The 23,983-nt window shown below is 43.0% G+C and overlaps 1 protein-coding gene across 1 annotated transcript in view; it reads left to right on the forward strand.

Annotated features, from left to right (window-relative positions):
* Window positions 1-887: 887 nt before the first annotated feature.
* Window positions 888-23,983, forward strand: part of LOC135557935 (ryanodine receptor 3-like) — a 259,087-nt gene continuing 235,991 nt past the window's right edge. Inside the window, exon 1 of the mRNA XM_064991658.1 lies at window positions 888-1,184. Coding sequence (XP_064847730.1) covers window positions 1,137-1,184 — 48 coding nt within the window. The 5' untranslated portion in view covers window positions 888-1,136. The remainder of the gene's footprint in view (window positions 1,185-23,983) is intronic.

The following is a 23,983-nucleotide window of genomic DNA, read 5'->3' on the forward strand; positions in this document are numbered from 1 at the left end:
AATCTCATAGGGCGGTGCACAATTGACCCAGCGTCGTTGGGGTTTGGCTGGAGTAGATGTCATTGCAAATAAGAGTTTGTTCTTAACTGACCTGTCTGGTTAAATATATATAAATATATTTAAAGTATCCTTGTCTTGTTGCACTCTGTTTCACCCTAGTCCACTAGATGTCAGCAGTGTCTTCAACAACACTGTGCGCTGCTTTCACAGCATCATATGTTCGCTGGACACGTGTTTCTTCAAGAACTATGTTGGCTACTAGTGTTATACCGCGGCATAATGTAACTACACCCCCTGAAGGTCAGGGTAAATAACTTCGGGGAAACAGGCAGCATTTGTCAACCAGATTGGGCTAAAGTTATCAATTTCCCTCAATGTAGCCTGGGGCAGTGGTTGGGATATTGTAGAAACAGTAGGTGGGCTATGTAGCATATATAGTGTTTTGTTTCTTTAAAACGGCGTAAAGATACACCAAAACAAAGAGAATAATAGCGTGTTGAGCGGACAGTCGTCCTTGCAGACAAGGTCATCTATTTTCAATTGAGAATATTACGATTCTTAGGCTATAGTTGTTTTCAAGCAATCAAAAGCAAAATTAAACACTTTTATATTTTTTTAACTGTCTGTTCCATCTCAACAGATAGAGAGAGATAAAGAGTGGGAGAGAGATGTGCCTCCACGCCAACTTTGTATTCAAGTATTGTCATTAAATTCTCCGTTCTGACCCATTCTTAATATCGTCACTCAACTGCTGACTCCAGCGTTTTAAATTTGAATGCCCGCGGATTAACAGTGACAGACGTTGTCATTCCAGTCAGCATCATTTTAACATGCTCACTCTCCTCATCCTCGTCCGCTGGCCGAGGCGCGCTCCTCTCCTCTCGAACCCACGGTAGCGCACTGCTGGCATTGGCAGCGGCAGGGAGTCCACGGACCGGGGGAGGGTAGGCATTGAATGACAGTACGCGGTGTGGTGTGCAGTGGGCGCGGAGGGCTTACCCGGTCTGCCCTATATGGTTGTGGAATTAGCTCCATGCTAATATCGGCAGGAGAAGCAAAGCATCGCGTTTCTATCTAGCCTACTGCCTCTCTAGTCAGTGGTGTCTTTCAGAGTCTAAACAGGCTCCTTCACAGCCATGGCTGAGGGCGGAGAAGGGGAAGATGATATACAGTTCTTACGAACTGTAAGTAGATACATTATTTGACTACTTTTTATGCATAACAAAAGCGGTTTTCTTTTCTTGTATCGGTTGTGGATATGGTTTTATATTGCTACAACTGATGCTGGATAGAGAGAGAAAGAAAGAGTGTCCTTTGCTTGAATACCTGGACTAATGCTAGATCTGGATATTACAACTTTCACAAGTATTCTAATGCTCTGTCTTAAAATATATGTTTTTTGTGCAGTTTTATTTTGGTGTGTTTCATATAATGCATGAGATTCTGCCCTTTTTGGGGAAATTGTCCTATAGATGTATGGTACACGTTATGGACTGCAGCGCAGTGAGCTAGCGGCATTTTGGCTCCCCGAGCACCTGTCGCCACACTGGGATTTAAATGAAAGTCCCAGCTGCACGTGCAAGGGGCACATTTATGGGTCTACATAACCATAACCAAATGTTTAAAAAACAATGCAGGATAAAAGTTGTGATTTTTATATGAACTTTCTAATATGATTCGTTTGGAGTATGGTTGTGTTGTCAGATCTGCTGGCCTCTATAATGACAATTATTTATAGATTAAACTTGAAGAACATAAGGTTTCTTGTTTTGTTTTTTTACAGGTTTTCTATCTTCGTGTGGGTTGTTAAGTCCTTTTCTGATAGGCTGTTGTTGATTTAATCGTCAAGCGAAAAGCTGAAGCTATTTTTACCTGTGTGCTTTGCTTTGATTTGACACAGGGTGAGGCGTTTTAATAAGTTCTGTTCACACGTTAGAGAACCCTAGGCAAGGCTCAGCTATTTTAGTGGTCACCACAGATTGGTTTCTTACCATAGGCTACATAGGGTAGATGCTGGGGTACAAGGCAGTACATTTGTTTGTTAAAGATATGATGTACAGTATAGTATGTAAGTTGGCCTGGTGTGAATAACCATCCATCACAGTTGGTTGACCATTGACATATCGGCTAGTCTGGACTAGGCCTTTACCTCCTTGGGACACTGGAGATGTGTGTGTCACCTATAACCCAGCTAATTCAGTATGGTTCCTAAAGGTATCAGGGTATCACCTGTCCCAATGGGCTACTGGTTGTAGATTATAGCTTGTGTACATTCAGATAATGACCTCTATTAAGAGGCCTCTATTAAGAGGTCATTATAAAAGGCTTATGCCTAATGCTTGGAGTTTGGATCATTTGTGAAATCTTAGACATGCTGTTGCCTATAAAGTGTTATACGATGGAGAATAACACATTGCATTTGGTGGTTTGGTTGTCGCTCTTAGGAGCAGCTTGAATTAGGATGTTGATCCAAATGATTAAGTGAGCATAATTGATTTGTACCATACTGTTATCTAGAGTTGGTTTTAGATCCATAGCGTACAGTACGTTATCATAGAGAGAAAACCCAGTGGTGGCTGTTTGACAGGTGACAGGTCGGCCACCAGTATTTAACAGGCCTGCGATATGCTGACCCCGATGGCTCTCAGATTCCCGACACTCACACCACTCAATGGCATCCTGATTATCCGATGACAACAGACATATTCCAGGAGGGTTTCCCCCCCGAGCCCCAAGTACACATGACATTATGTCAATAGTCTAATCAGGCTTTAGTCTGTCACAAAATACTATCGATAATCAATCGATACATAAACATGCACGTCAGTGTTAATTTAATTTGAAATTTGTTATTAGATATGATTTATATGTCATTCATAATTGAGTTGTTAATTTGTCATTTTGGTTGATGTACCATTACAGATATAAATATTATTCCAACAGCTAGTCTTTATGTCTATTCATATTTGTATATTTAGATGTATTAATTCTTCAGGATATCTTCAAATATCTGAAATGCATTATCAACATCCTCAACAAGCCCTGGTACTTAGAACGATCAACGGATCTTCCAAGATGTGTAAGAACTAGGATATGATTAAATGATCAGCTTGCCACCAGATCTGGGGATCGAGGTCGGAGTGTGTTATGCTGTGGAGGTGTAAACGTGATAAACGTGATAAACCTGGCAGAGCCCCGGGCCTCTCATATACCTAGGTCTCTCAGTCGGGAGGAATTAAGAAAACGGATTTTGAGTGGAAGAGGGCCGCGTTACATTACCACGACAACCTCAATATGAAGGATACCCCCCCCCCTCAACTGACTGTGTAGTAATTTACAATGCTTAGAAACGCCTCATCCTTTCCAGTTGTCGGTGGGTATAACTTGTGGAACGTTCCAACAGGAATCTGTTCCAAAAAAAACGTCGTATATAACAATGTTGTCAACAAACAACACATACAAAGTTGTATAAGGGGCCGAATAAGGTACCGGGTAGGGAGTGGACTATTTTAATTAGGTTTTTCACTCACCACGTTTATTCCGGCAAATGTCTGTCCTCACTCTGGTACCCTATGGACAAACATTAATAATACGCTACGTGATGAGTTAATGCCTATTAGGCTGCTAGTTGAATTGATCATGCTACTTGGTATCCGTTGTTTTTTGACAACCTTGTACTTTACGAAGTTTTTGGAACAGATTACTGTTTGAACGTTTCACAAATGATACCCACCCGTTCGAAGTTAGGTGCGACTTGAAGACATTGTAGTTCTTTAATTTGTCCAGAACAGACCGACACAAGCTACGTTTCCATCCAACTGGCTACATATTTTCTAGATAAATATTCTAATATCCGCATGAAAACATTACGCGCATTTTCCCACAAGGGATATGTTTCCATCAAATTGATAGCTTGCGGATAAAAGACTGTGCGTGATGACGTAGGGCACATAAACAAATGCATTTTGTTCTTAAATTCCCATGTACTGAATGCAAAAATACAAGTTAAATGTGTTTCCATTGCATGTTCAACTCTACTGATGATTTTCTCACCTCCCAAAACTGTTGCGTTAAATAGCGAATGTGCCCCAACAGTTTGCAGATACAGTGTGGGTATAGCCTATATACACGATGAGATTATTATGGACAAACGACAGCCGAGCATCGATGATCATGTCATCAGAATAAGACCTTCAATATTTATTGGAAAGGAGCATCAAGCTCATCACCGTGCACTTTCACCACCCTGTGAAGTTTATCATCATGTATTTCATCTGTGGCCTAATAAACTGCATGCTTTCCCGATGAGTCGTAACGTGATGGTCACAAAACATGTCATCGCGTGCCTCCTAAGTTTACTTGATGGTTATTAAATCAATATTTGCACATAAAAACGTTTCCACCGATAAATATCGCATAATTAATTTACCAACACAAAACGATCCCATCGTGTCTATAGTATTTTGTTTTGTCGACATTTGGAAAGTCTACTAACAAATGTTCTTGTTCCATCAGACCTGGCATTAAACATTTTTATCCAACATGTAGCCTACTTTACTCCATAAAAAAGGTTGGATGGAAACCTGGTTACAGAATTCAAATGGCCGAGGCTTTTATCTGCAGCATTGGCAGCTGTTGAATTGTATGGCCTTATTATTTCGCTGATAGAATATTCTGTCCATGGCGCTATTTCAGGCACCATGACCGTCTATGTTCAGAATATTAAAGATGACAGAACTCCTTGTATTGCAGTCTGATGAGTATTAGCAACAGATAGAAGAGCGTTTCTTTTTGATTCGGTAATGGTGTTGCAGTCCTAGAGAATACAAATGGAAGAGCTATCACACAACAACAAAATAAGGGAATTTATGTTGCACATCAACTGATGTGTATTCACAAGAGCGGTAGCTTTTTGTAATAATTGGTAATGAGGTTGCAGTCCTGGCAAATGGAAAACAACATGTAAGAATGTGAAGCATTTCCAAGAAATTGGACTTGTTCGTCATCTCAGTTACAAAGTGCGATTGTGGAGTCAGAAATTCAAATGCTTGGATGTACAGTAGTGCTGAGCGATTAACCGACATTTCGTATTTATTTCGGTTATTCAGCAACTAATTGACCCACATTAAATTACTTGAAATGTAGTTAGTGTTTTGTGTGCCCAATGCGCCGTTTCTCTAGAGGGAAATAAAATAATCTATGAGAAAAGTCATGTCAAGAACTATGTGGGACCCTGGGCAGAATGGAGTTGTAGTTTTCATTGAGCAATATTCAACCAAATTCAGTGCAAGAACGTGGTAATTAACCACAATACCCACAATCCATTGCGCTTGTTTTTCCCCATCTCAGACAGAGATGAATTTACTATGTTAGGTTAGAAACACACAGACTTGCATAGAGAGGGAATGTACACAACAGATGAGGAAGTTAGAGAACGTTTGTGAAATGATTCCTTATCTACTTTGAAGAGCTAGTCAAATGACTTCGTCAGACAGCTCTGCAGCATGCTAAGGCAGGCTAGCCCAGCTCAATCTTATGACTGAACACAGTACAGTTTGGCGAGCAGAAAGAAAGTTGTCAGGCTTTTTGGTTGCTTCTGCCTGAACAGAGATGAGATGATGACTTTAAGAAATTCAAAATAATAAAGTCATTTAAGTAATAAACAACTGAATTTGTTAAATTATTTCATAGTAATTTCCTGTTTCTTCTATTGATGTCTACCTAATGTAGACCTGACAGAGACAATATTCAATATTTTCAATGTTTTGTCAAATTAATGTTCACTATTTTTGGCTTTGGAATGTCCATTAAAAGCTCTAAAATCATTTTAATGTCGTTATTTCATAATACATTTCATTAATGTTTAATTTATTTTATTGAAATCGTATACCGTGATTATTTTTAAACCGACCTCAAAAGCACTAATCGCTCAGCACTAAAACTACAGGTAACTGCCAACAAAATAAAGGAAACGCCAACATAAAGTGTGTTAATGGTGCATTGGGGCACCACGAGCCAAAACAGATTTAATGCACCTTGGTATATCTTCTACAAGTGTCTGGAACTCTATTGGAGGGATGTGACACCATTCTTCCACAAGAAATTTGATGATTTGATGTTTTGTTGATGGTGATGGAAAGCGGTGTCTCTGGTTCCGCTCCAGAACCTCTTAGAAGTGTTCAGTTGGGTTGAGATCTGGTGACTGAGACACGGCCATGGCATATGGTTTACAACGTTTTCATGCTCATAAGACCATTCAGTGTCCGCTCTTGCCATGTGGTTGGGGGGCATTGTCATCCTACGGGGGCATAGCCACGATAGGCAAAATAATGTCCCAAATAATGGTGTGCCCAGGATTTTCATACATGCACCTAAGCATGATGGGATTTCTTTGCTTAATTGAGTTAGTAACCACTCCTGTGTGGAAGCACCTGCTTTCAATATACTTTGTATCCCTCGTCTACTTAAGTGTTTCCATTATTTTGGCAGTCACACATATATTTCTATTCCAATGATATCAAATGTTGTGGTTGTGATGTCATATGTGTCATTAACTCAATTGGGTGATATGCAGAGTTGTGTAGGTAGATGCACCTTTAAACACCCGGTATCGACACCTTTAATTCCTAAAGTGCTTTTCCTAGTCCCTAGCCTAGGTGCTTTTCCTAGTCCCTAGCCAAGGTGCTTTTCCTAGTCCCTAGCCTAGGTGCTTTTCCTAGTCCCTAGCCTAGGTGCTTTTCCTAGTCCCTAACCTAGGTGCTTTTCCTAGTCCCTGGTCTAGGTGCTTTTCCTAGTCCCTAGCCTAGGTGCTTTTCCTAGTCCCTAGCCTAGTTGCTTTTCCTAGTCCCTAGCCTAGCCTAGCCCCCCCCCCCCCCCCATGCAGTAGCAGTAGCTGCAGCACAATGCTTATTTGGAGATGATGTTGTTCTGGAAGCATTCTACATTTCATAGGACAGCTCTTTATATTTAGCCTCTTTAAAACAAAAACAGATGCTGATAAAGCCCATGTATACACACTGTACTGTGCTCCCCTGCTTGCTGGCTCCCGCCCACACCACACCATGGGTCATCATTGCATCAGCTGGGCAGATAGCACAAGACAAGTGGCATTTTAGCACCATTTAGATAATAAACAGCTTGCTACCGTAGAGTTTTATAGGGCATGAAGATATAGTCAGGACTGTGGAGAATAAGATGAGGATAGCTGTAGGAGCAACACTGGGGAGAATAAGATGAGGATAGCTGTAGGAGCAACACTGTGGAGAATAAGACGAGGATAGCTGTAGGAGCAACACTGGGGAGAATAAGACGAGGATAGCTGTAGGAGCAACACTGTGGAGAATAAGACGAGGATAGCTGTAGGAGCAACACTGTGGAGAATAAGACGAGGACAGCTGTAGGAGCAACACTGGGGAGAATAAGACGAGGATAGCTGTAGGAGCAACACTGTGGAGAATAAGACGAGGACAGCTGTAGGAGCAACACTGGGGAGAATAAGACGAGGATAGCTGTAGGAGCAACACTGTGGAGAATAAGACGAGGACAGCTGTAGGAGCAACACTGGGGAGAATAAGACGAGGATAGCTGTAGGAGCAACACTGTGGAGAATAAGACGAGGATAGCTGTAGGAGCAACACTGGGGAGAATAAGATGAGGATAGCTGTAGGAGCAACACTGTGGAGAATAAGACGAGGACAGCTGTAGGAGCAACACTGGGGAGAATAAGACGAGGATAGCTGTAGGAGCAACACTGTGGAGAATAAGACGAGGATAGCTGTAGGAGCAACACTGTGGAGAATAAGACGAGGATAGCTGTAGGAGCAACACTGTGGAGAATAAGACGAGGACAGCTGTAGGAGCAACACTGGGGAGAATAAGACGAGGATAGCTGTAGGAGCAACACTGGGGAGAATAAGACGAGGATAGCTGTAGGAGCAACACTGGGGAGAATAAGACGAGGACAGCTGTAGGAGCAACACTGTGGAGAATAAGACAAGGATAGCTGTAGGAGCAACACTGTGGAGAATAAGACGAGGATAGCTGTAGGAGCAACACTGGGGAGAATAAGATGAGGATAGCTGTAGGAGCAACACTGTGGAGAATAAGACGAGGATAGCTGTAGGAGCAACACTGGGGAGAATAAGACGAGGACAGCTGTAGGAGCAACACTGTGGAGAATAAGACGAGGATAGCTGTAGGAGCAACACTGGGGAGAATAAGATGAGGATAGCTGTAGGAGCAACACGGTGGAGAATAAGACGAGGATAGCTGTAGGAGCAACACTGTGGAGAATAAGACGAGGATAGCTGTAGGAGCAACACTGGGGAGAATAAGATGAGGATAGCTGTAGGAGCAACACGGTGGAGAATAAGACGAGGATAGCTGTAGGAGCAACACTGGGGAGAATAAGATGAGGATAGCTGTAGAAGCAACACTGGGGAGAATAAGATGAGGATAGCTGTAGGAGCAACACTGTGGAGAATAAGACGAGGATAGCTGTAGAAGCAACACTGGGGAGAATAAGACGAGGATAGCTGTAGGAGCAACACTGTGGAGAATAAGACGAGGATAGCTGTAGAAGCAACACTGGGGAGAATAAGATGAGGATAGCTGTAGGAGCAACACTGTGGAGAATAAGACGAGGATAGCTGTAGAAGCAACACTGGGGAGAATAAGATGAGGATAGCTGTAGGAGCAACACTGTGGAGAATAAGACGAGGATAGCTGTAGGAGCAACACTGGGGAGAATAAGACGAGGATAGCTGTAGGAGCAACACTCTGGAGAATAAGACGAGGACAGCTGTAGGAGCAACACTGTGGAGAATAAGACGAGGATAGCTGTAGGAGCAACACTGGGGAGAATAAGACGAGGACAGCTGTAGGAGCAACACTGTGGAGAATAAGACGAGGACAGCTGTAGGAGCAACACTGTGGAGAATAAGACGAGGATAGCTGTAGGAGCAACACTGGGGAGAATAAGACGAGGATAGCTGTAGGAGCAACACTGGGGAGAATAAGACGAGGACAGCTGTAGGAGCAACACTGTGGCGAATAAGACGAGGATAGCTGTAGGAGCAACACTGGGAACAATAAGACGAGGATAGCTGTAGGAGCAACACTGGGAACAATAAGACGAGGACAGCTGTAGGAGCAACACTGGGAACAATAAGACGAGGATAGCTGTAGGAGCAACACTGTGGAGAATAAGACGAGGATAGCTGTAGGAGCAACACTGGGGAGAATAAGACGAGGATAGCTGTAGGAGCAACACTGGGGAGAATAAGATGAGGATAGCTGTAGGAGCAACACTGTGGAGAATAAGACGAGGATAGCTGTAGGAGCAACACTGGGGAGAATAAGATGAGGATAGCTGTAGGAGCAACACTGTGGAGAATAAGACGAGGATAGCTGTAGGAGCAACACTGGGGAGAATAAGACGAGGATAGCTGTAGGAGCAACACTGTGGAGAATAAGATGAGGATAGCTGTAGGAGCAACACTGTGGAGAATAAGACGAGGATAGCTGTAGGAGCAACACTGTGGAGAATCTGTTAGAAGCAGTTTGAATATTAATTATGTTGTTTGATTACATTACTGTATCTCAGTGATTCACTTTGTAGTTATTGTACGAAGACTCATCTTTGTTTTAGGCTGCTTTGACCAAGATATATACAAAACAAATTTACAAATATCTGCTGTGTTTGACACAAAAATTACACCGTTTTGTTAAATGTTTCCCAGTGTTTAAACAGTTTTTTTGCACTGCTGCTGTTCAAATTCATTACAAATCTGACCACTTTGTCCACAAAAAGGTGATTGCATGTCTTTGGGGATCTCTGTCAGGTCACAGGGTTGGTGAGAGAACACTAGGATACATTTGGGGGTAGTAGAGGTGGTCGGCGGTGGTTTCTATGACAATTAAAACACCATTGTTAGACTCCCCGTCTCTCCAGAGCTCTTTCATCCTGTTGAAATGAAAATGAGAGGATTTAAACTGCTGGGCCAGAGCCACTTGAGATTGGTTTGCAGCCAGGTGGATTTCAGCCAGGTGGATTTCAGCCAGGTGGATTTCAGCCAGGGTGTCTGACTGTCTGTGCCTCTGTGGTACCACAGACAGGTAATGGTATGTGGGCCAGCTTCCTGAATCCAGATTAGTCCTACACATGTATTAATACTCTGTCTTTATCAGAAAACTGAAATTGGTCCTTTAAAGTTTGGAATAAACCATTGTTGTGTGTTTGTTGGCCAGGTTTGTCCTGTGGTATTGCAGATATGACAGGTGTTGATCCCTGCCCAGGTTTACCTGTGGTATTGCGGACATGACCGTGCTCAGAGTCATCACTATCCTCCAGGAGAGGCTCAGAGTCATCACTGTCCTCCACTAAGGGCTCAGAGTCATCTCTGTCCTCCACTAGGGGCTCAGAGTCAACACTGTCCTCCACTAGGGGCTCAGAGTCAACACTGTCCTCCACTAGGGGCTCAGAGTCATCACTGTCCTCCACTAGGGGCTCAGAGTCATCACTGTCCTCCACTAGGGGCTCAGAGTCATCACTGTCCTCCACTAGGGGCTCAGAGTCAACACTGTCCTCCACTAGGGGCTAGTCATCAGTGCTGAAGGACAGGGTGTCTGCTTCTCTGGTGATAATATTTACTTACTTTACTTTGATTTTGGGCTGGCAGTGTTTCCCTATTCCGTGACTTAGGCAGGGTGGGATCTCTTCCTTAGCTCTGTTGCAACCTTCCTAAAATACGTTTGTTTGGTTACATTTGAAATGTTATTCTTTATTTTGGCCCTGTATGCTTTTCTGGAACTCTACCCTGGGAAAGATAATCTAGAGCCCTACCCTAGGAAAGATAATCTAGAGTCCTACCCTGGGAAAGATAATCTAGAGCCCTACCCTAGGAAAGATAATCTAGAGCCCTACCCTAGGAAAGATAATCTAGAGTCCTACCCTGGGAAAGATAATCTAGAGCCCTACCCTAAGAAAGATAATCTAGAGTCCTAACCTAGGAAAGATAATCTAGAGCCCTACCCTCGGAAAGATAATCTAGAGCCCTACCCTGGGAAAGATAATCTAGAGCCCTACCCTAGGAAAGATAATCTAGAGTCCTAACCTAGGAAAAATAATCTAGAGCCCTACCCTCGGAAAGATAATCTAGATCCCTAACCTGGGAAAGATAATCTAGAGTCCTACCCTGGGAAAGATAATCTAGAGTCCTAACCTAGGAAAGATAATCTAGAGCCCTACCCTAGGAAAGATAATCTAGAGCCCTACCCTAGGAAAGATAATGTAGAGCCCTACCCTAGGAAAGATAATCTAGAGCCCTACCCTGGGAAAGATAATCTAGAGTCCTACCCTAGGAAAGATAATCTAGAGCCCTACCCTAGGAAAGATAATCTAGAGCCCTACCATAGGAAAGATAATCTAGAGTCCTACCCTCGGAAAAATACTCTAGAGCTCTACCCTCGGAAAGATAATCTGGAACTCTAACCTAGGAACAATTATCTAGAGTCCTAACCTAGGAAAAATAATCCAGAGTCCTACCCTAGGAAAAATAATCTAGAGATCTACCCTAGTAAAGATAATCTAGAACTCTACCCTAGGAATTATAATCTAGAGTCCTACCATAGGAAAGATAATCTAGTGCTCTACCCTAGGAAAAATAAGATGGAGCTCTACCCGAGGAAAGAAAATCTAGAACTCTACCCTAGGTAAAATACTCTAGAGCCCTACCCCAGGTAAAATACTCTAGAGCCCTACCGTAGGAAAGATACTCTAGAGTTCTACCCTAGGTAAGATACTCTAGAGCCCTACCATAGGAAAGATACTCTAGAGTTCTACCCTAGGTAAGATACTCTAGAGCCCTACCGTAGGAAAGATACTCTAGAGTTCTACCCTAGGTAAGATACTCTAGAGCCCTACCGTAGGAAAGATAATCTAGTGCTCTACCCTAGGAAAAATAAGATGGAGCTCTACCCGAGGAAAGATAATCTAGAACTCTACCCTAGGTAAGATACTCTAAAGCCCTACCGTAGGAAAGATACTCTAGAGCCCTACCATAGGAAAGATAAGAGTAACGTGTATGGTTGCTGCTGTATTACAAAGGGCATGGGTGAAGTAAATAGTTACTGTGCCCGTCTTGAATAAGGCTATGAGAAGTCATTCGGTCCTTCACTCACTCAAGGACCCTGACGGCAGATTGTTTGCCAAAACCTGTCATGTTTGTTGCATTATGTCCGTAGCTTTTAACCAATGTTGACAAGCTCATGAAGCTTCTATGAATTCTGAAAGATGTGGGCCAAGGCTGTTTGTCAATACTGCATTGACTGGGTAGAGAGCGAGAGATGATTTTAAATGATCTGCTTTCTTATGAGTAGGACCCTACATTTTCCTTGATTTAAAACTGGGGCCCTGAGTTTTCCCTGATCTATTACTACAGTATAGAGGTTACCCTGATCTATTACTACAGTCTTAGAGGTTACCCTGATCTATTACTACAGTCTAGAGGTTACCCTGATCTATTACTACAGTCTAGAGGTTACCCTGATCTATTACAACAGTATAGAGGTTACCCTGATCTATTACTACAGTCTAGAGGTTACCCTGATCTATTACTACAGTCTAGAGGTTACCCTGATCTATTACTACAGTCTAGAGGTTACCCTGATCTATTACAACAGTATAGAGGTTACCCTGATCTATTACTACAGTCTAGAGGTTACCCTGATCTATTACTACAGTCTAGAGGTTACCCTGATCTATTACTACAGTCTAGAGGTTACCCTGATCTATTACTACAGTCTAGAGGTTACCCTGATCTATTACTACAGTCTAGAGGTTACCCTGATCTATTACAACAGTATAGAGGTTACCCTGATCTATTACTACAGTCTAGAGGTTACCCTGATCTATTACTACAGTCTAGAGGTTACCCTGATCTATTACTACAGTCTAGAGGTTACCCTGATCTATTACTACAGTCTAGAGGTTACCCTGATCTATTACTACGGTCTAGAGGTTACCCTGATCTATTACTACAGTCTAGAGGTTACCCTGATCTATTACTACAGTCTAGAGGTTACCCTGATCTATTACTACAGTCTAGAGGTTACCCTGATCTATTACTACAGATATTACCCTGACCTATTAATACAGAGATTACCCTGACCTATTAATACAGAGATTACCCTGACCTATTAATACAGAGATTACCCTGACCTATTAATACAGAGATTACCCTGACCTATTACTACAGAGATTACCCTGACCTATTAATACAGAGATTACCCTGACCTATTAATACAGAGATTACCCTGACCTATTACTACAGAGATTACCCTGACCTATTAATACAGAGATTACCCTGACCTATTACTACAGAGATTACCCTGACCCATTACTACAGACATTACCCTGACCTATTACTACAGAGATTACCCTGACCCATTAATACAGTCTAGAGATTACCCTGACCTATTACGACAGAGATTACCCTGACCCATTAATACAGTCTAGAGATTTCCCTGACCTATTACGACAGAGATTACCCTGACCCATTAATATATTCTAGAAGTTACCCTGACCTATTAATATATTCTAGAAGTTACCCTGATCTATTACTACAGAGATTACCCTGACCCATTAATATATTCTAGAAGTTACCCTGATCTATTAATTCAGTAGAGATTACCCTGACCTATTACTACAGAGATTACCCTGACCTATTACTACAGAGATTACCCTGACCCATTAATGCAGTCTAGAGGTTACCCTGACCTATTACTACAGAGGTTACCCTGACCTATTGCTACAGAGATTACCCTGACCTATTGCTACATAGATTACCCTGACCTACTGCTACAGAGATTACCCTGTCCTATTGCTACAGAGATTACCCTGTCCTATTACTACAGAAATTACCCTGACCTATTACTACAGAGATTACCCTGTCCTATTACTACAGAGATTACCCTGTCCTATTACTACAGAGATTACCCTGACCTATTACTACAGAGATTACACTGTCCTATTACTACAGAGATTACACTGTCCTATTACTACAGAGATTACACTGTCCTATTACTACAGAGATTACCCTGTCCTATTACTATAGAGATTACCCCGACCTATTACTACAGAGTTTACCCTGACCTATTACTATAGAGTTTACCCTGACCTATTACTATAGAGGTTACCCTGACCTATTACTATAGAGGTTACCCTGACCTATTACTTCAGTCTAGAGTTTACCCTGATCTATTAATACAGTCTAGAGGTTACCCTGATCTATTACTACAGAGATTACCCTGACCCATTAATATATTCTAGAAGTTACCCTGATCTATTAATACAGTCTAGAGATTACCCTGACCTATTACTACAGAGATTACCCTGACCTATTACTACAGAGATTACCCTGACCCATTAATACAGTCTAGAGGTTACCCTGACCTATTGCTACAGAGATTACCCTGTCCTATTGCTACAGAGAATACCCTGTCCTATTGCTACAGAGAATATCCTGTCCTATTGCTACAGAGATTACCCTGACCTGTTGCTACAGAGATTACCCTGACCCATTAATACAGTCTAGAGATTACCCTGACCTATTGCTACAGAGATTACCCTGTCCTATTGCTACAGAGATTACCCTGTCCTATTACTAAAGAGATTACCCTGACCTATTACTACAGAGATTACCCTGTCCTATTACTACAGAGATTACCCTGTCCTATTACTACAGAGATACCCTGACCTATTACTACAGAGATTACACTGTCCTATTACTACAGAGATTACCCTGACCTATTACTACAGAGATTACACTGTCCTATTACTACAGAGATTACACTGTCCTATTACTACAGAGATTACACTGTCCTATTACTACATAGATTACTCTGTCCTATTACTACAGAGATTACCCTGTCCTATTACTACAGAGATTACCCTGACCTATTACTACAGAGATTACACTGTCCTATTACTACAGAGATTACCCTGTCCTATTACTACAGAGATTACCCTGACCTATTACTACAGTCTGGAGGTTTCCCTGGTGAGGTCACATGTTCAGTAAAATCTTCAATTTCCTTTATATTAGAACAAAATCTCATACCAGTTTATACCAAATAAAAAATCATTATTACTGTTTATACCAAGTTGTAAAGCATTATACCTGCTTATAGCAATCTATAAAGATTATAACTGCAGGCTAAAATTTTACCGAACGTTGTTGTTGCGATATGTTCTATTTCAGGCCCTGATATTTGCCTCTCTGTCTTGTGCATTTCCTTCTCAATTAGCCCCGAAGGAGATCCATTCGTGTGGGCATTGTGTATGAGAGCTTCGTCTTACCACGTGGGTGTTGGTTGAACAGAGTAGATCTCATCTTGAATTAGCTACAGTATCACCATAAGTACAACGGCGTGAGACGTGAGGTGACTCTCAAGATAAATAATTGCCTTCATTAATCAATGGAGAGGACTGAAATAGGATCTGTGCTGCTGAGATGTGGGTTTGTTTGGGTCTGGGGAGGATACCAGTTTCATTAAAGGCTGCCTTGAACGTTTCATAGAATGCACAAAGGCTGTTCATGTTTTAATGAGGAGTATTTTACTGTTACCTTTGACTGTCTTCTTTTATTTGTTTATTTGAACCTTTATTTGTTTGCATCAACTGACTACTGAAGAGGAAAATGTTAGGAATCATTGGATAAGCAATCAAGGCCAATGTTTGTGTAAGAAGTTAGACCCTCTATCCTCAGAAGTTTTTAAGGAAATGTTTTTTTTAAAATGTTAATTGTCGAATAAATATTCTAGCTAGTCAATAAGTTATTAGCCAAGTCTGTTGCAATAGTCAAGGATGTTGTCCTGCTGGTCTGTGTCCCGTCTCAGATCGTGACTGCAGAAGAACAACATGGTCTGACATTGAGTTGGAGCCTCCCTGGAAAAGATCAGCGATGACATTTTACAGTCGATTGATGTGGAAACAGTTTCAATCACTCTTAGCAAGTTCTAGCTGTGAAAATCACTGTCAACATATATTATTTTCCCTCAGATCCAGTCGAGATTCATAACTACTCTATCATATCAAAACCATCATCAAGTACTGACTTGTCAGACATTTATTACCAAATAAGTGTGTTTTGCTCTGTTTCATTGTACAAATGTGGGAACTTAATTTGATCACCCTGTTGTTGCAAGGAAATGCAAACTTTTAGTGTTTCCAAAGTTTAAGAAGGCTTATAAAGTTTGTAATTTCCACTTAAAAATGTCAGACATGCCTTAACTAAAATTGAATTCTAATTCACAGAATAATTCACATTTCCTGTTGCTGCAGGATCATTTTCCTGCCGTGAGGAACTGGTCAGATGAAGATCCTAGAAATAATCAAGTCAAATTGTCTTGAACGAGGGAAATCACTCAGAATGTTCTGGAACCGGATTCTAAATTCAGTCTGTGAAGCTTCACACAACTTGTATTTAAATGTAGAATGACACAGTGCTGCTATACTGAAGACGTTAACACTGATCTACTGTACCTGGGTCAGTAGTCTGTCAGCTTAAGGCCTCTATTGAATCCACATCGCTGAAGTTCAAATCAAAGCATATCACATTTTTTTTGTCACATGAATACAACAGGTTGACTTGTTGACCTTACAGTGACCTTACAGTGACCTTACAGTGAAATGCTGAATACAACAGGTTGACTTGTTGACCTTACAGTGACCTTACAGTGACCTTACAGTGAAATGCTGAATACAACAGGTGTAGTAGACCTTACAGTGAAATGCTGAATACAACAGGTGTAGTAGACCTGTGAAATGACGAATACAACAGGTGTAGTAGACCTGTGAAATGCTGAATACAACAGGTGTAGTAGACCTTACAGTGAAATGCTTACTTACAAGCCCTTAACCAACAATGCAGTTTTAAGGAAATACCTAAAAAAAAGTAAGAGATAAGAATAACAAATAATTAAAGAGCAGCAGTAAAATAACAATAGCGGGGCTTTATACAGGGGGTACCGGTACAGAGTCAATGTGGAGGTTATATACAGGGGGTACCGGTACAGAGTCAATGTGGAGGTTATATACAGGGGGTACCGGTACCAAGTCAATGTGGAGGTTATATACAGGGGGTACCGGTACAGAGTCAATGTGGAGGTTATATACAGGGGGTACCGGTACAGAGTCAATGTGGAGGTTATATACAGGGGGTACCGGTACCAAGTCAATGTGGAGGTTATATACAGGGGATACCGGTACAGAGTCAATGTGGAGGTTATATACAGGGGATACCGGTACAGAGTCAATGTGGAGGTTATATACAGGGGATACCAGTACAGAGTCAATGTGTCAATGTGCGGGGGCACTGGTGTCAAGGTAATTGAGGTAATTATGTACATGTAGATAGAGTTATTAAAGTGGCTATGCATAGATAATAACAGAGTAGCAGCAGTGTGGGTGGGGGGGAATTGCAAATAGTCTGGGTAGCCACTTGATTAGCTGTTCAGGAGTCTTATGGCTTGGGGGTAGAAGCTGTTTAGAAGCCTCTTGGATCTAGACTTGGTGCTCCGGTTCCGATTGCCGTGCAGTATCAGAGAGAACAGTCTATGACTAGGGTGGCTGGAGTCTTTGACAATTTTTAGGGCCTTCCTCTGACACCACCTGGCATAGCGTTCCTGGAATGCAGGAAGCTTGGCACATGCCAAATCTTTTCTGTCTCCTGAGGGGGAATGTGTTTTGTCGTGCCCTCTTCACGACTGTCTTCAGCTTCACAGCGTGATTGAAATTTAAAGGCAATGTTCCCGCTTTAGCGGTAATCACTGTCGGGTCAATCGGAAATTACTTTTACATTTCTGTGGCTGAATCTGTAACTCTTCAGCTGATTGAATAGAGCTCGAACTCGGCCTGAAATGGCTGACTGTCTGACTTCACTCCTAAAGTACCTGAACGTGCTTTATCGTTTTCTCGTCGTCTCTCTCTTTCTCCCTCTGTCTCTCTATCTCTGCCTATCTCTCTCACCCTTCCCCTCTCTCTCTCTCACCCTTCCCCTCTCTCTCTCTCTCTCTCTCTCTCTCTCTCTCTCTCTCTCACCCTCCCCTCTCTCTCTCTCTCTCTCACCCTTCCCCCCTCTCTCTCTCTCTCTCTCTCTCTCTCTCTCTCTCTATCTCTGCCTATCTCTCTCTCTATCTCTCTCTCTCTCTATCTCTGCCTATCTCTCTCACCCTTCCCCTCTCTCTCCCTCTCTCTCTCTCCCCTCTCTCTCTCTCTCCCTTCCTCTCTCCTCTCTCTCTCTCTCTCTCTCTCTCTCTCTCCCTTCTCTCTCTCTCTCTCTCTCTCTCTCTCTCTCTCTCTCTCTAAATATATCTCTGCCTATCTTTCTCACCCTTCCCCTCTCTCTCCCCCTCTCTCTCCCCCCTCTCTCTGTCTCTTTCTCTCCACCTCCCCTCTCTCCACCCCCCCTCTCTCTCTATCTCTCTCTCTCCCCTCTCTCTCTGTCTCTTTCCCTCCACCTCCCCTCTCTCCATCCCCCCTCTCTCTATCTCTCTCTCTCTCTCTCTCTCTGCCTATCTCTCTCACCCTTCCCCTCTCTCTCCCTCTCTCTCTCTCCCCTCTCTCTCTCTCTCCCTTCCTCTCTCTCTCTCTCTCTCTCTCTCTCTAAATATATCTCTGCCTATCTTTCTCACCCTTCCCCTCTCTCTCCCCCTCTCTCTCTCCCCTCTCTCTCTGTCTCTTTCTCTCCACCTCCCCTCTCTCCACCCCCCCTCTCTCTCGCTCTCTATCTCTCTCTCTCCCCTCTCTCTCTGTCTCTTTCCCTCCACCTCCCCTCTCTCCATCCCCCCTCTCTCTATCTCTCTCTCTCTCTCTATCTCTGCCTATCTCTCTCACCCTTCCCCTCTCTCTCTCCTCTCTCTCTCTCCCCTCTCTCTCTCTCCCTTCTCTCTCTCTCTCTCTCTCTCTAAATATATCTCTGCCTATTTCTCACCCTTCCCCCTCTCTCCCCTTCTCTCTCTCCCCTCTCTCTCTGTCTCTTTCTCTCCACCTCCCCTCTCTCCAACCCCCCCCTCTCTCTCTCTCTATCTCTCTCTCTCCCCTCTCTCTCTGTCTCTTTCCCTCCACCTCCCCTCTCTCCATCCCCCATCTCTCTCTTTCTGTCTCTCTCTCTCCACCCCCCCTCTCTCAATTTCCCCCCTCACTCTCTGTCTCTCTCACCATCTCCCCCTCACTCTATCACTCTGTCTCTCCATCCTCACCCTCTCTCTCTCTTTCTCTCTCTCTCTCTCTCGCTCTCTCTCACCTCACTCCCTGTCTCTCTCTCTCTCTCTGTCTCTTTCTCTCCACCTCCCCTCTCTCCATCCCCCTCTCTCTTTCTGTCTCTCTCTCTCCACCCCCCCTCTCTCAATTTCCCCCCTCACTCTCTGTCTCTCTCACCATCTCCCCCTCACTCTATCACTCTGTCTCTCCATCCCCTCTCATTTCAATTGTAATGCGGTGCATACTGGTGGCATGGAAGTCGGGCGCAAAAAAACAATGGAAAATGAAAAATGGATCAATGATGGCAAGAAGGTCGGTGACGTCGACCGCCGAACAAGGAGAGGGACCGACTTCGGCGGAAGTCGTGACATCAATTCATTTCAATTTGCTTTATTGGCATGACAATGTACATATTGCCAAAGCTTATTTTGGATATTTACAATATTTAAAAAAAGAATTGTCAACGGGACAACAGTAACAACAATAGCCAAGTGTCAAAATAACCATACATTCAACAATAACAATACGTGTACAGTAGAGGACACGTGCAGGTTGATTGGTCTGTCAGCCACTGTCCCTCAATTTATTTATGTAGTGCGCTGCCAACCCACAGCTAGCCTGTTCTCATCAGAGGTCTTTGAAATCTTGAATAAGGGTTTCAAATCTGGGAAAATGACACTCTCTAATTGTTTTATATTTTTTTCTATTTTGCCAGGAAATGCAGCTCCGTCTCAGGTTCTGCTGTTGTGAAGTGGTTGCACAACCTTTCCTCTACAGGGAGCCAGGTTTTCCTGTCTCTCTCTCTTTCACCTTCCCCCCTCTCTCTCTCCATTTCTCCCCTCACTCTCTGTCATTCTCTCTCATCAGCTTCCCTCTCTCTCATCAGCTTCCCTCTCTCTCATCAGCTTCCCTCTCTCTCATCAGCTTCCCTCTCTCTCTCTCTCCATTTCTCCCCTCACTCTCTGTCATTCTCTCTCATCAGCTTCCCTCTCTCTCATCAGCTTCCCTCTCTCTCATCAGCTTCCCTCTCTCTCTCTCTCCATTTCTCCCCTCACTCTCTGTCTCTCTCAACCCCAGCCTCTCTCTACCTCCCTCCCTCTCTCCCTCCACCTCCCTTATCACTCTCTTTGATGCTGGACAGACAACTAGGTAGATGACATACAGACAGGCACCTTAGCCCCCCCCCCAGCCATCCAAAATCAAATCACATGTTATTGGTTGTGTACACAGTTCAGCAGGTGTTATGGCGGGTGCAGCGAAATACTTATGTTCCTAGCTCTTATCAATCAATGCAGTAAATGTCAACCAGATGTACTACAGCAGTTGATTTTACACCAGATATGTCCGGGTCAAAAGTAGTGCACTATATAGGGAATAGGGTGCCATTTGAGGCCCTTCAGTGTTGCTGATGCAGTGCTCAGCCTTGCATGCCTTGCTTATTTTATTTAGAGTTGCTTCTAGGCAATATGCTGCTTCAAGGCAATATGCATTCAAAGTAAGCCTGAAAAAAATCTCATTTGTAAAACTGACACTGTATAACTCTTTGGGGCCACGAACCGTTTCGATATTAGGAGAGAAAATGTTAGACTTTTATTTTTATTATTACTTTTTCACTATAAGCCTTCTTGCTCTCTCTCTCTCTCCTTCCCTCTCTCTCCTTCACTCTCTCTCTTTCCCTCTCTCTCTCTCTCTCTCTCTGTCTCTGTCTCTGTCTCTGTCTCTGTCTCTGTCTCTGTCTCTGTCTCTCTCTCTTTCTCTCCTTCTCTCTCCTTCCCTCTCTCTCTCTCCTTCCCTCTCTCTCCTTCCCTCTTTCTCTGTCTCTGTCTCTGTCTCTGTCTCTGTCTCTGTCTCTGTCTCTGTCTCTGTCTCTTTCTCTCCTTCTCTCTCCTTCCCTCTCTCCTTCCCTCTCTCTCCTTCCCTCTCTCTCTTTCCCTCTCTCTCTTTCCCTCTCTCTCTTTCCCTCTCTCTCTCTCTCTCTCTCTCTCTCTCTCTCTCTCTCTCTGTCTCTGTCTCTCTCTCGCTCTTTCTCTCTCCTTCTCTCTCCTTCCCCCCCCCCTCTCTCTCTCTCTCTCTCTCTCTCTCTCTCTCTCTCTCTCTCTCAATTCAATTCAATTCAATTCAATTCAAGGGCTTTATTGGCATGGGAAACGTGTTAACATTGCCAAAGCAAGTGAGGTAGATAATATATAAAGTGAATATATAAAGTGAAATAAACAATCAAAATTAACAGTAAACATCACACATACAGAAGTTTCAAAACAATACAGTGTTTTAACAATGTACAAATGGTAAAGGACAAAAGATAAAATAAATAAGCATAGATATGGGTTGTATTTACAATGGTGTGTGTTCTTCACTGGTTGCCCTTTTCATTTTATTATAATGTCGTATGTTTTACCCCCAACACCACTTTCTATCAGTTTGTATAGCAGATCCTCATGCCAAATTGAGTCGATGGCTTTTTTGAAATCAACAAAGCATGAGAAGACTTTGCCTTTGTTTTGGTTTGTTTGGTTGTCAATTAGGGTGTGTAGGGTGAATACATGGTCTGTTGTACGGTAATTTGGTAAAAAGCCAATTTGACATTTGCTCAGTACAATGTTTTCATTGAGGAAGTGTACGAGTCTGCTGTTAATGATATTGCAGAGGATTTTCCCAAGGTTGCTGTTGACGCATATTCCACGGTAGTTATTTGGGTCAAATTTGTCTCCACTTTTGTGGATTGGGGTGATCAGTCCTTGGTTCCAAATATTGGGGAAGATGCCAGAGCTAAGGATGATGTTAAAGAGTTTTAGTATAGCCAATTGGAATTTGTTATCTGTATATTTGATCATTTAATTGAGGATAACATCAATACCACAGGCCTTTTTGGGTTGGAGGGTTTTTATTTTGTCCTGTAACTCATTCAATGTAATTGGAGAATCCAGTGGGTTCTGGTAGTCTTTAATAGTTGATTCTAAGATCTGTATTTGATCATGTATATGTTTTTGCTCTTTATTCTTTGTTATAGAGCCAAAAAGATTGGAGAAGTGGTTTACCCATACATCTCCATTTTGGATAGATATTTCTTCGTGTTGGTGTTTGTTTGGTGTTTTCCAATTTTCCCAGAAGTGATTAGAGTCCATGGATTCTTCAATTACATTGAGCTGATTTCTGACATGCTGTTCCTTCTTTTTCCGTAGTGTATTTGTGTATTGTTTTAGTGATTCACCATAGTGAAGGCGTAGACTCAGGTTTTCCGGGGTCTCTATGTTTTTGGTTGGACAGTTTCTCAATTTCTTTCTTAGATTTTTGCATTCTTCATCAAACCATTTGTCGTTGTTGTTAATTTTCTTTGGTTTTCTATTTGAGATTTTTAGATTTGATAGGGAAGCTGAGAGGTCAAATATACTGTTAAGATTTTCTACTGCCAAGTTTACACCTTCACTATTACAGTGGAACGTTTTACCCAGGAAATTGTCTAAAAGGGATTGAATTTGTTGTTGCCTAATTGTTTTTTGGTAGGTTTCCAAACTGCATTCCTTCCATCTATAGCATTTCTTAATGTTACTCAGTTCCTTTGGCTTTGATGCCTCATTATTGAGTATTGCTCTGTTTAAGTAGACTGTGATTTTGCTGTGGTCTGATAGGGGTGTCAGTGGGCTGACTGTGAATGCTCTGAGAGACTCTGGGTTGAGGTCAGTGATAAAGTAGTCTACACTACTACTGCAAAGAGGTGAGCTATAGGTGTACCTACCATAGGAGTCCACTCAAAGCCTACCATTGACTATGTACATACCCAGCGTGCGACAGAGCTGCAGGAGTTGTGACCCGTTTTTGTTGGTTATGTTGTCATAGTTGTGCCTAGGGGGGCATATGTGGGAGGGAATGCTGTCACCTCCAGGCAGGTGTTTGTCCCCCTGTGTGCTGAGGGTGTCAGGTTCTTGTCCGGTTCTGGCATTTAGGTCACCACAGACTAGTACATGTCCCTGGGCCTGTAAATGATTGATTTCCCCCTCCCTCTCTCTCTCTCTCTCTCTCTCTCTCTCTCTCTCTCTCTCTCTCTCTCTCTCTATCCCTCTCTCCTTCCCCCTCTCTCTCTCTCTCTCTATCCTTCCTCTCCTTCCCTCTCTCTCTTTCTCTCTCTCTCCCTCTCTCCATCCCTATCTCTCCTTCCCTCTCTCTCTCTCTCCCTCTCTCCTTCCCTCTCCTTCGCTCTCTCTCTCTCCCTCTCTCCTTCCCTCTCTCTCCTTCCCTCTCTCTCCTTCCCTCTCTCTCTCTCTCCTTCCCCTCTCTCTCTCTCTCTCTCTCTCTCTCTCTCTCTCCCTATATCATTCCTCTCCTTCCCTCTCTCTCTCTTTCTCTCTCTCTCCCTCTCTCCATCCCTATCTCTCCTTCCCTCTCTCTCTCTCTCTTCCTCTCTCCTTCCCTCTCCTTTGCTCTCTCTCCTTCCCTCTCCTTTGCTCTCTCTCCTTCCCTCTCTCTCTCTCTCTCTCTCTCTCTCACCCTCTCTCCTTTCCTCTATCTCCTTCCCTCTCTCTCCTTCCATCTCTCTACTTTCCGCTCTTTCCTTCCCTCTCTCTCTCTCTCTCCTTCCCCCTCTCTCTCTCTCTCTCTCTCTCCTTCTCCCTCTCTCTCTCTCTCCTTCTCTCTCTCTCTCCCTCTCTCCTTCCCTCTCTCTCCTTCCCTCTCCATCTCTCTCTCTCTTTCTCACTGTCTCTCTCTCTCTCCTTTCCTCTATCT

This window comes from Oncorhynchus masou, chromosome 16, assembly GCF_036934945.1.
Source record: "Oncorhynchus masou masou isolate Uvic2021 chromosome 16, UVic_Omas_1.1, whole genome shotgun sequence".
In the NCBI taxonomy this organism is placed as follows: Eukaryota; Metazoa; Chordata; class Actinopteri; order Salmoniformes; family Salmonidae; genus Oncorhynchus; species Oncorhynchus masou.